This window comes from Crinia signifera, chromosome 19 (genome assembly GCF_055691185.1).
Source record: "Crinia signifera chromosome 19, ASM5569118v1, whole genome shotgun sequence".
NCBI lineage: Eukaryota > Metazoa > Chordata > Amphibia > Anura > Myobatrachidae > Crinia > Crinia signifera.
The window spans coordinates 117855691-117869297 of NC_139226.1; the positions used below are offsets into that span (position 1 = coordinate 117855691).

At 45.7% G+C, this 13607-nt stretch overlaps 1 protein-coding gene across 1 annotated transcript in view; it reads right to left on the reverse strand.

Annotated features, from left to right (window-relative positions):
* LOC146041618 (5-hydroxytryptamine receptor 3A-like) overlaps positions 1 to 10857 on the reverse strand; it is a 51603-nt gene extending 40746 nt beyond the window's left edge. The window contains exons 1-2 of the mRNA XM_083161556.1: positions 10752 to 10857; positions 9075 to 9203 (exon numbers count right to left, since the gene is read on the reverse strand). Coding sequence (XP_083017682.1) covers positions 9075 to 9203; positions 10752 to 10857 — 235 coding nt within the window. The remainder of the gene's footprint in view (positions 1 to 9074; positions 9204 to 10751) is intronic.
* Between the last annotated feature and the right edge of the window lie 2750 nt (positions 10858 to 13607).

Genomic DNA, 13607 nt, shown 5'->3' on the forward strand with positions numbered 1-13607 from the left:
GACAGAGTTACTTCTCAGCAGTCTTATAGTCTTATCTGTCCAATATATAGTCCAAAGGGCAATTCCAATAGACAACAGAAGGGTTCTCAATCCTCTTCAACAATGCACTTTTGGTATTATATACCGGCTGCTCCGTAGGAAACCAACAGGTACCTGAATCCAACAGGTGAAAGATATCTACAATAAAACAAACAGGCGCTCCATAGTGCATTACCAGTTTAAAATTTGTTTTTATTAAAGGAAAAGAACGTCCCCAATACCAAGGGGTAACGTACCGCAATAGGCGGTATAAAACACCGCAAGAATGTCAGCATAAAAGATGTTAGTGCACAGCACTGTTACCAATACAGGAGCGGTCTCTCTCTTGTCTGGGCTCTGGTCTCAGCGACGCTAGGCCTGTTCAGGATTTGCTGCACAGTCGCCACTGCCCGCCGTGTTCCGGAGCCTCGCCGTCCCCAGTATTCAATGAGTCAGGGGCTCGCCGCCCCTGACCGCGAATTTGAACTCCTGCGGTGGACGCCGCAGGGAGCCTGAGGACGGCGGCAGACAGGGAGATGGAAGTCTCCCTGCCTGCCCCAGAACGTATGTGGGGGGGGAGGTGGGCTCCCCGGGAGCCAGGCAGCACAGGCTGCCCCCCCGGGAGAGCCAGCAGGGGACCAGGCATTCACTGCACTGATCGTGCATATGTAATGATCGGGTGCAGTAAATATATGAATATCTAATGAGCGTCTCTCGGCTCCCGGCCCCCTGCTGGCTGCTCTGTGTAAAAAATATATATATATATTTTTTTTTTAAAATTAAATATATATTCATGTGCTAAAAGCACATGAATAAAAATAGCATGCCCCTTCACAGATCCACGTCTGAAGAAGGAGTTACCTCCGAAACATGTTACGCTGGATGCCAATACACTGACGGGAGACTATCCAACTGGGATCGTTATTGATAAAGCCTGTGCGGTGGTGCAACCCGTTGCTTCCCCGGGACTTACCAGAATTTTCTAAGCACCAAGCCCACCGCACCCACCACAAACGGTGAGATCAATAAATCTGTTATCCACCCCCGTCGCCTTTTATGGTACAGAAACTGTTGTTTTATTCTACTCATATGAATTGTATTATATGGTATTTATTGTCATACCTTGTTCATATGAATGTTTGATGCAACTGCACTTTATTGCACTTGCACTTTTAAAATTGTTGATATATGTACAATAAAATTCTTCTGGTTAATTAAAATCCCTTCACGGGTCCAGATTGTTCATATCAGCTGTGTCACTCTTGCGCCGCCTCTGTAGACCTATACAAACTTCTTGGTCCCTTCTATAAGAGTTAGTGTTGCTCTTTCTTTTTGGTCAACAGAGGGCAGCAGAGTACTACACAGCTAAAATAATGCGCAGACAAAATCACCTTAACCCCTCTCCAGAAAGCCCATAGAGTCATACCATTGGGACTGCCTTGGTTAACTGACTGGTTCCAATAGGAAGTCACTGTAAGTCACAATGAAGCCATTGCAGTTTCACAGACTGCATTTGGCTTCAGTTATTCAGGGAGTGGCCCATGGGTCCCAAAGTGGAGAAACTATTTACCAGTCCAGGGGCCCAGCAGAGAAATCTCCTGTGTGTATGTGTTGTATGCCAAGCAGGCATGTCTTTCTAGCTTCCATAGTCATCACTAGTATCGGGGCATGTACTCACTCCTTGCTGGCTACAAATGATCTATCGGAAACGTGTCCCATCTCCGTCCAAGGCCTATAGAAGTTGGCATACATGCCCTCTGCACCACCAGAAGCTGTAATGAGTTCTGTGCATCTGTGTGGTCACCATCCAGTTGTCACTCAGAAATGCCCATTTAACAGCAAGAGTGTTCCAATCTATCTGTCTGTACTTGCGATCTCTGTCCATGTACTTGAAGCAGAACTTGTACAGTCAGCGATTTTTGTCTATGGCTCCTATGCAGTGTTCTGAATTCCAAACCCACTTGCATCTGTGATTTGTAAACTCGCTAATTTCAGCACTTTTTGGAGAAATTTGCAAAATGTGTTCCTAAAGTAAGACTTATTATGGAAACGAGACCCTGGATTTTAAATGGATTTATCTGCTAGATTATTAGGAGAACCTCAGCTACCCAAGCATATAGACTATTGTATTGAGAGCTATGATTGTGACGTCTTTATTAAAAAAATATGTCATAGGTGAGAATTGTCATCCTTACTGAAAATAGGGGCAGATGCACTATGGATCCATATCTGATCTACAGCTTTGTTTCCTGATGGTCTGTCAAGAAACCCCCCTTGATAGACCATTTTGTTTTCTATAACAGCTTTGTTGGTTTTTATGCAATATGATTGGCTGTAACCAGAGGCGTAACTAGACCTTTGTGGGCCCCATAGAAACATTTTGAAAGGGCCCCCCTGCACTCCATGAAAACAGGGGATGGGTGGAAGAAAGGGGGGGGGGGGGGTGGGGGGTTAGCTGAAGGGAGAGGGGTTTAGGGTTAGGCACTTACTAGGGATTTAGGTTTCTACCCAAATTCTGGCTTTTTTTAAGTCAAGCTGCAAGTGGATTACATTCTATATGCATTTTCAGTCACTTTTTCCTCCTGCGTCTGTAACAATTCATATAATACGCATGTGCTGTATTCTGATAATCTCTCAATTAGAGGATTTGCAGAGTAGCAATGTATGCTGAATTAGCCCCATAGAGTGTAAGATCCAATGGGGCAGGGACCAATATGAATGGCTAAATATAAATATTCTCTTTAAAGTGCGTTGGAATGTGTGTGTGTGCTATATAAAATAATTGGAGGTAAGATTATTGCTATTTATTTAATGACATCTTAATTAAATGTAATATTTTTAACCTTGTATTTGTTGAATATTTATGTATTTTTTTTTTTTTTAATATATGTTTCTAATATATACAGAAGTAGCCATGTGAATGTTTCCTGCGATGCAGCATGCTACACCAGGCTGTGACTATTCACAGTCGGTGATTGCTCCTTTAAATGGGTGCTGGACGGGGTCCTGACAGTCAGGATCCCGACAGGCATTCACCCGACGTCGGGATCCCGACTGTCAAAACACTGACAGCCGGGTTCCCGACGGCCACCTGCTATTTTCCCTCGTCCACGACCCCCATAGAGGGAGAATAGAATAGGTTGCTCGCATAGCGAGCCACCGTTCCCGCAGGGTGGCAAGCGCAGCAAGCCCGCGAGGGGCTTATTTGCTCTCACCATGCTGTCTGGGTCCGGCCAGTCGGGATCCCGAAGTCGGGCTAATGACTGTTGGGATCCCAACTGTCGGACCCCTATACCACACCCCTTTAAATCCTAATGGAGCTATCACCGGCTGGGAATAGTCACAGCCGGCACAGTATGCCGTGTCACAGGAAACATTCACATGGCTACTTCTGTATATATGAGAAACATATATTAAACAAATATTTTATATAATATTCTGTAAATAAATCCTCTTAACAATAGCATATGCTACACTTATTATGAAATAGTAGCCACATGTTGCACAGCTCAACAGCACCTGCAGGACTCAGTCACACTGCAGACTACTGGACATCTTCGGTCTGTCTTCCTCTTCAAAGCAAGCAGGCTCCGGGTTTGACATGCAGCGCTGAGTTCATATACCAAAGCGGCTCCTGGGGCTCTATTAGATGCAGTAATATACTACCTCCACTACTTCCCTTGCGGCACCAATCCCTCCACCCAGTACGCTGCTCCGGCTCTGGCCTGGCTCGTCCCGTCCATCGTGCTACGCTACCACAGCTCCGGCATTGCACACGACTCTTCTTTTCTACCCCCGCCGCTCGGTGCGCTACTATGTCTGGCTCGGCACTCTATTATGTCCTGCAGCTGCTCCCGCTCGGCACTCTATTATGTCCTGCAGCTGCTCCCGCTCGGCACTCTATTATGTCCTGCTCCCGCTTGGCTCAGTCAGTACTCAAATACTACTAATAAAAATATACAAAACTGTGCAGGGGATTGCTTGCTGTACCTCGGGCCCCCCAACCCGCCGGGCCCCATAGCAGCTGCATCCCCTGCACCCTCGGTAGTTCCGCCACTGGCTGTAACTAGCAATAGCAGACCCATAGGCAAACGCAAGGGGGCTTTCTGTTTGCCCGAAAACCCCCCTTCTCTTACCAATGGCTCAAATTGTTAAAGCTATAGTAATGCTATATAATACTAGAGATGCTGCCACATCATGCATTTTAAGTAAATGGCTATCTTGTGGCACATCATGGTCCTCAATCTGTGCACAGGACTAGAGAGTAGCTGCCAGGAAGAAGAGACAGGAGCCCTCCCATGAGGTGGGAGAATGTCTGCTTAGTGCAGTACTTGTTCTATTATGTTTTTGTACAGTATTTATTATAGTATGTTCAACCTTTTCATGGCCTTTGATGTATATTAAATACAGCCATAGACCATCTATATAGTTTTAAATATTGATACTGTATTGAATACAGTATCCAGTGTATAAAAAAGATCAATGTGTACATTAATGTCCAGTGTAATTACCAGGTTCTTCTTCAGCTCTCCCAGACCCCCACTCTTACTCCAATATTCTGCAGAGTGGGAGTCTGTGGACTGCATGCGGAAACTTCCCTCTAGAAACCCTGCGTTTGCCACTGAAACCCCACTCCCTGTAATAAAGATGTGATTCCTGGATTTAAGGGGTGGGCATGTGGCAAATAGGACACAATTCTATGATAATTGTATCATATTGGCACTGCCCATCTTCTTAGACCCAGGAATCAGAGGCATTTTGCCACAAGGAGGTGTGGCCTAATGTTGCAAATCATCTACTCCAACCCCAATCAGCTTCCTGCTGCATCTCCCGTTAACTGAAGAACCTCCTAAGCACACCCACCCCACCGAGCAAGTCCCTGCATTACCATGCGGGCAGATGTGTACGCTTTCACAACCGCTCGCATGCAGCTCTACAGAGGAAAGAACATTCGAATATCAAATGATTTTTCCTCCCTTTGTGGATAAAAGTAAGTCCATGCTTACTTATATCCTGGACAAAGATGGCTAAAATGAGGGCGGGCGCGGATGTCATGTGACGTTAGTCACGCGCCAGGAGCAGTCATGGGCACACCGCCGTCCCAATGGGCCCGCCCATCGTTTCTATGCGTGCTAACACCTTCTTTATTTTTTGGAGCACGCCCATAAAATGCTGCCGGGACCCCATTAAATGCCCTCTGGCCATCATTGAGTGAACTACCTGGTGAGTGTAGACCCCCACCATCAGGGATGGGGCCGAATTCGGACCTAAACGATCAAGGGGGAGATTCTCTAAGAATCTCTGCCCCCCTTCGCCGCCCATCGCATATTTAATTATCGCATATGCTGTAACATATGCGATAATTAAGGCAAAGGACAGGTCTTGCGTTAAGAGCTGTCCTTTGCGGTGAGAGTCGCCGGGTCCCAGCAGGTCCCGGCGGCTCTCCCCTCCCTCCCACACCCGGCGCTGCTGAGCCGGGCTCTCCTCCTCCCTGCACCCGGAAGAGGATCAGTGCAGGGAGGAGGTCACAGGTCCGGGCAGCACTGCGCTGTGCTGCCCGGACACAGGTGAGGGGGGAGGGGTCGATGCGGGGCGGCGGGGGGTCGGCGCGGGGCGGCGGAGGGTTGCGATAGAAGCCCATTGGCTTCTATGGGGCATCGCCAGATTTTTCTGGCGATGCCCCCCACCGCGGTAACCCGGGGTTTTTACCGCATTTTTAGCTTAGAGAATCTCCCCCCATGTCTGAATTGGCCCTTAAATGTGGTTTAAGTAAAACACAGTATTATAACACAGGTATAATAAAGACACATTTCCAGCAAGATTTTATATATTTTCTTTAATGCATTTCCAAATTTAGACAGATATATAATTGTCAATCCCTCTGTATTCTTCTCCTGTAGAGTAATTTTGCATAATGTTAAAACTTTTACTAAATACCAAGATTTGCTAGTAATATGTATATATTTTAAACAGGGTTGCCGACTTCTCAGCTGCCCTTTCTGGGAGAGGGCAGCCAGCTACAGGAAATAGGGGGCTGGACCAGAACCCGGTATGTTAAAGGGGCGGGAACGTGGGCGGAGCTACCCAAATTACATTTGGGTACGTAGCCACTACACTTGAAAATCCTTCCTCTCCCCCCTCCACACTGCTTCAAATTTATAAATAGAATTGATCCTCTCCTCCTGCACTCTCCCCATGCCCACAGCTTCAATATTGTTCCTCTCCCCTGTCCCTACTGCATCATATAATTTTTATAAAGATGGGGGGGGAGTCACCATTTTCGGAGCCTGAGAAACCCTTAAACAAAACATAAAAACAGCGGGGAGCGGAGCAGAAGTATAGAAGCAGTCAGCAAGTACCGAATCAGTCAGCAGCTTACTCACAACCATTTACATCGCGGCACTGCCCTCTGCTGCTCATGCCGCTCCCGAGGCTGCTCCCTCTCCCGAGGCCGCTCTGTGTGCTGTGCTGCCACTGCAGCACTGCAACCATGTGACCATGTCCCACAGAACCCTGCATCGGCCGTATTTAATATGACAGCAGCGATGACCCGGCACTCGTAACTAGCGCATGCACACTCACAGATTTTCTCCTTCCGGTCTGAAAAACCGGGAGGATCCAGGCTATTCTCGGGAGACCGGGAGGAAGACATAAAAAGCGGGACTCTCCCGCTAAATGCGGGAGGGTCGGCAACTATGATTTTAAACCACACAGTACCTATTACGTATTTCCTTAATAACATTTGTAAAATAATATTACAGTCACACGACCTCTGTAAATTGAACCAATATTCATAACATTTACGATGCACAAAAAGTGCAATAGAAGCTTCCTCAATGACGTCATTGATTCCTGGTGATTTGATAGGTTGCCTTCCCATGAACATTGGTTCTGTATGCTCTGTGTATTGTCCACGGCATTTGTGCCACACACACGATTGTCTGATAAAGACAAAGCAAATTGCAGTAGACTTTCGTAGTGAAAATCAGATCAGGCAAATGTCACATTTCCATTCTTGTGTCCCTGTTCCACAGAACGCTCCAATTCAGTGTAATAGTAAATTCTGTGCTCGATGGAACATACATATTATATATTACATGGGCTGGGATGATAACAGCATCGATTCATGTGAACATTGATCGAGGAATTTCAAAATAAATAGGTTTGGTTAATGCCCCTGAACTCACTCATGAGTTGGTGACGGTTCCTTTGTGTTTTGTGTTAAATAACTATTTTATTGTGTAGATTCAACAAACTAGTTTAAAAATTGTATTAAATTAGGTCAGCAGCTCTCTACTGTATAACGTGTAAATATACTAAGATGGGATCTCTATTGAAGATGGGACATTGCCCATAGCAACCAATCAAATTTTACAGATAGAATATGATTAATTGCTATGGGCAACATCCAATTGTCAATAGAAAGCCAATCTTAGTAAATTTACCCTTTTAGATAGAAGCTCACTTAAGGGCAATTTGCATCAGACAAGACTGAAGAAGCTTTGAAGAATGAGGTGGGTATGGGGCCTAATTTGGTTCGCTCTGCTATCTGCAGCGCAGTTTCCAATGCTGGGGGAACTGCACATGTGCAGCATGGGTCCCATTATCACATAGCGGTTGAATAGCAAATCTGCGATGAGCAGAGGCATTTGCGAAGAGGCATGGGTGGGAGAGGTTGATATTTTTTATAAACGGTTGTGCATGGCCCCTGTTTTCTGGGTGTGGCCAGGCCTTGGAATTTGCCTTGTTGCACAGTTTCCTTGGCCTCACAAACCTCACTGCGACAGTCAGGCAGTTTAATGCAATTGCAAATGCCAGCAGGGGGTGGTATGCAGACAGGGGGTGGAATGCAGGCAGAGGGTGGTATGCAGGCAGGGGGTGGTATGTAAGCAGGGAATGGTATGCAGGCATGGAATGGTATGCAGGCAGGGAATGGTATGTAAGCAGGGGGTGGTATGCAGGCAGGGGTGGAATGCTGGCAAGGGGTGGTAAGCAGGCAGGGGGTTGTATGCAGGCAGGGAATGGTATGTAAGCAGGGGGTGGTATGTAAGCAGGGGGTGGAATGCAGGCAGGGGGTGGTAAGCAGGCAGGGGGTGGTATGCAGGCAGGGAATGGTATGCAGACAGGGGGTGGAATGCAGGCTGGGAGTGGTATGCAGACAGGGGGTGGAATGCAGGCAGGGAATGGTATATAGGCAGGTGATGGTATGCAGGCAGGAGGTGTAATGCAGGCAGGGGGTGGTATGTAACCAGGGAGTGGTATGCAAGAAGGGGATGTAGTGCCGTCAGGGAATGGTATGCAGGCAGGGAATGGTATATAGGCAGGTGATGGTATACAGGAGGTGTAAGGTAGGCAGGGGGTGGTATGCAGGCAGGGGGTAGTATGCAGGCATGGGGTGGTATGCAGGCAGGGAATGGTATGCAGGCAGGGAATGGTATGCAGACAGGGGGTGGTATGTAGGCAGGGAATGGTATGCAGGTAGGGGTGGTATGCAGGCAGGGAATGGTATATAGGCAGGTGATGATATGCAGGCAGGAGGTGTAATGCAGGCAGGGGGTGTAATGCAGGCAGGAATGGTATGCCAGCAGGGAGTGGTATACAGACAGGGGGTGGCATGCAGGCAGAGGGAGTAATGCAGGCAGTATATGGTATGCCAGCAGGGAGTGGTATGCTGGCAAGGGGTGGCATGCAGGCAGGGAATGGTATGCAGGCAGGGGGTTGCATGCAGGCAGGGGATGGTATGCAGGCAGGGAGTGGTATGCAGGCAGGGGTGGTATGCAGGCAGGGGGTGGTATGCACATCCTCCTGCCTTTGCATTGCTTAAGGATTACTGAATTAGGCCCTTGGTGCAGAATAGGTAGAACATTTTTCTCATCTCTGTCCCCATTTGTCATAAGCTAATCATCAATAGATATAATACAGTAAATCTCAGACATGAGTGTATTGGAGCCAAGCAGTGGTGATGACAATTGCATACACGGACAAGGCTACAATGTATGCTCGGAAAAGAAATTTGTCAACAATGTAGCCAACCTGAAGCCACTCCTCGGTAATACCATCATTTTCATTCAAACAATCTCGGATGGACCCAATCTCTTTTAAGATACAAAACAGTACTTCAGATTCCTTTGTTACTATGGGTTGGCTATTGTAATCCTTTACATTTTCATTGCTGTAATTCATCACTGTAGAGAGAAAACAGCCATTAGTATAAATGTAGAAAAAAGAGAAATAGCAGCGCTCCAATATAGAGACAAAATATTTAATAATACAATCAATAAAAATGACACAGAATAAAAGAATAAAAGGAATTAAAAGGAATTAAGGTAAAAACATGATAAATGGCATAAAGTTCCACAATATAGCAGCAATAGTGAGGTAGAGTCCGTTTCTATTAGGCCCAAACAGTTGTTAGATGATAGTATAGTTACCAGTCCTGGCTGAGTATACAAGATAGGCTGATGGTATTGTCCATATGGTTCAAGTGGTCGGCCCAAGCTGGCAAAATGACCGAATACCACTGGCGAATTGGTTGGAGTAATACTGTATATGGAGATATACTGTATGTCCCGTGTAGCCAATTCTTACATATATACAGATTGCACACGGTCAACACAAGCACAAGCTTGTGGTGGCAAAGGGTCAACATGATTCTATTGGAATTGTTTATTTTTTGTCTTCCTCATACTATTTAATCCTTGTGGACTCCGTCTTGGAATGGTAAAGTGTGGGTTGAGCACAGCGGTAGTGGAGCAAGGCACTTGGTGTGTGAAGCAAGTCATGCAGGGGTGACGTGTTACAGTAATTGGGAGTTCACGGCTCAGGTGCCAATATTGACACCAACAATACCTGAAAATCAAATTTCAACATTTTCATGTATCAACCTTTTCATTTGTCTCAGTCAATCTTGTGTATGTTAATCTTTTGGTGTTAGCCTAATGACTGTCAACTTATACACTGTTGACTATTTATACCATAACCCTGCCAGCCCATCAAACATTTTCTGTCTAAGTAGTGAATGGAACTGGCCTCCTTCTAGAGCTTACTGACAATCATTTGTGCTCAAATATTTCTATCTACTAGAGTACCTGAAATACAAGAGCCCCTAAAAATTATTGGGGGTCAACTCAATTTGAAAAGAGTTTGGAAAAGTGAACTTGCATCATCGCTCATTTAAAAAATGTGCTCACTCGAGAAATGCAGAATACAGGTAGTAATGGCAAATCATAGGCATTATGGCTTTATTGTGCAATTTGTCTATAAGTAGTAATCTGTAATAGGTGCAAGAAAAGTGAACCCCCAAAAGTATAAACTGATGGTCCATCTACATATGCCTCAATTGGTATTTCTACAAGAACTTGCAGACACTGTTGCTGATCTATTTCTGGAGCACCAATGATGGCTCATCCTCTGGAATTTCAATGCATGGGTTGATGACAAGCTCTCACATCTTAGCCAAGACCTTCTGTGCACAATGAATGTCCTGGGCATCACACAAATCATTCCTTCTGTCACACTTAAAAGTAGTCACACACTAGATCTTGTCTTTCAGATTGGATTACAAGTCACTGACCTTAAAATAAACCCAGTCACGTGGTCAGACCACCACTCCCTTTGGTTCTCTATTGCATCCCCTCAAAATAGATCTTTGCCAATGGAGCTGACCATGTATTGCCCAAGGAGGGGTATGACTCCACAGGATCTTGTAGCAATTCTGGATCTCTCTGCATTACTGGGAGCTTGTGAAGATCCCTGATCCCTAGTCCGAAACTGTAATAGGGATATGATGGCTGTATTTGATATTATTGCCCAGTGCGTGTACAACGTCTCAAACCACATTGTCAAGCTCCCTGGTTTGACAGCAGTCTTAATGAGCTCAAGAAAAGGAGGCATAGAATTTAAAGACAATGGAGGAAGACTAACCTTTTGGAGGACAAGACAAAATTATCAAAGCATATCGTGGAATATCAATCGACAATAACCCACAAGAAGTCAGAGTTCCCATAAACTGAGATCATGGCAGAAAACTGTAGGCCTGCACAACTTTTCCGCATAGTGAAAATGCTTTGCAAGCCAGAATTCCTGCAGCCTAATGAAACAGCCTAATGAAACACTTTCCCAGGTAAGATGTAATGCATTTAGAATATCTGCCATCAGGGCTGAAATCTCCACAGTGCCATCAATTGAGTGCCAAACTTTCAAGCCTGACAATGTAAACCACCTATCCTCATAGACCAAATCCAAATGACTGACCTTCAACCCAGGACACTTATTAACTGAGGACGAGGAAGGTTCTTCACTAGGATTTTCAGATCCGAATTTATCCACCACGGCTTTTGAGAATGAAATTAAGTCTTGGAGTCTGAGATCAGATTAGCCCATTCCAATGCTTCCCCTTTAGGATGGGTCAGAGTTCATAGCATCTAAATAATAGTCTGCTAGGGCTTGGTAATTGGCAAGATCTCCATCAAAGCGGATGAACTGAGGCTCTTTAGATGAATCCAATGGAACTGGATCCTCCTGGACAATGGGCTGGGTGGACAACTCAGACAGAGTAGAGACTCCATGCACGGCAGGCAAATTTTCCCGAATGGCAGGCATTGGAACCCGGGAGACCATGGAAACAGATCCAGAGATCACGAAGGAAGGTCCGTGGGTCACAGAGACTGGCCTCGAGGCAACAGAGACTGGCCCTGAGGAAACGGAGACAAGGGCCAACAGATCCTCATGCCCAGAGGCAAGGGCAGATGGGTCCTCATTCCTGGAGGCAAGGGCAGATGGGTTTCCTCCTGGGGTGATGGATTTGGAACCCCCACCTGGGGTGTTGGACTTGGTACCCCAACCTGGGGTGATGGACTTGGAACCCTCACCTGGGGTGGCAAACTTGGAACCCCCACCAGATGAGATGGACTTGGAACCCCCACCTGGGGTGATGGACTTGGAACCCCCACCTGGGGTGATGGACGTGAAACCCCCACATGGGGTGACGGACTTGGAACCCCATTATGAAATAAAAGAACAGGAATCCCCTTCTGGGGCAAAAAAAATGCCCCCCCTTTCTGGGGTAACATACAGAGCCCATTTTTGAGGCAAAGTGCTCAGTGGCCTCTCTTGGTAAACCACACATGGAGACTCCTTCTGGGGTGTGATGACCAGAGGACCCTTCTGGGGTGCAATGCTCAGAGATCCCTCCTGGGGTAATATAGTCAGAGACCCTTTTTGTCACAGATGTATTTTTGTGGTATCCCTTGGGGTGCTTCCTCCAAATGGGTGGTGGGAGTGATGTACCTCCCGGCTTGTTGGAATATCTGAGGCAACGTGGGTGTCTACTTGATCTCTATGGCAGGTCTTTAAGGAGGTGGCTTTCCTGCAGAATGTGGTGCTCCAGGCAGACTGCCACCTTTTATCTCTTCACGCTGCCACTCCGGATATCATCCAAGTCACCAGGAGTACTCTCAACTTCTAGACGGGACATTTCAGCCCCCTTACAGCCCCCCATTTCCATCAAGGCATGGCACCACATTCTGCAGGAAAGCCACCTCCTTAAAGACCTGCCATAGAGATCAAGTGGACACCCATGTTGCTTCAGATATTCCAACAAGCCGGGAGGTACATCACTCCCACCACCCATTTGGAGGAAGCACCCCAAGGGATACCGCAAAAATACATCCTAACCAACACTTTTGGGCCCAAAAGCAGGACTGAACACTCCCACAAAAAGGTGACGCTACTAATTATCTTTCAGGACGCAGCACTTTTAGTATCCTTTTTTTATCTACACCCTTTTTATATATTATTCTAAAAATTGATTGTGAACTATGTATTAAAAAATGTACACCCCTTTGTTTCAATAACCTTGTTCCTGTCAATTTAGTGCAACCTACTGTACATTCTGTTTATTTGTGCTTTTATATAGGGACTGACACTCCCTTTTTTGGTTGCTGCTGTGCAAGACAACACATACAGGCGCCCCATCAGGTACATTTGTACCTGTCCCTATATATATATTTCTCAAAAACAGACTCAAGACTTTCCTGTTTACTCAAGCATTTCCTTTATTCCCTTAAAATTTGTTTATGAGAAGCTTTTCTGCACTTCATTGTTTCTGTACTGTATTACATTCATTCTATCTATCAAGAACCTTGAGTCCTATTGGAGAAAGAGCGCTATATAAATAAAATTATTATTATTAATATTATTATTATTATTTCAGTGAGTTTTTCTAGGAGCTCATTACCATTTATCACTGTCTAAATATAGGAGCTGCTCACCATATATTACAGCACAGTTATAGACACATTACAACATTATTACTTCAGTGTCTACATACATTGCAAGCGTGGATCTTCTTGCTTTTGAACACACAGATGTGTGTAGCAGCATTTGAATAAAGTCGCAGATGGACGACCATCAAAATACACAGACAGCAGATATTGATACGTCTGACGCTTTCTCTGCATACAGTCCAAAAAAAGCTGTGCAGAAGTAAGTATTTGCAGTGATCCCTGTGATTACACCATCTGAAGATAGTGTTACTATCACGGGGGTCACTTCTGTGTTGTGTTTTTGTTTATTTTTTAAATTAATCA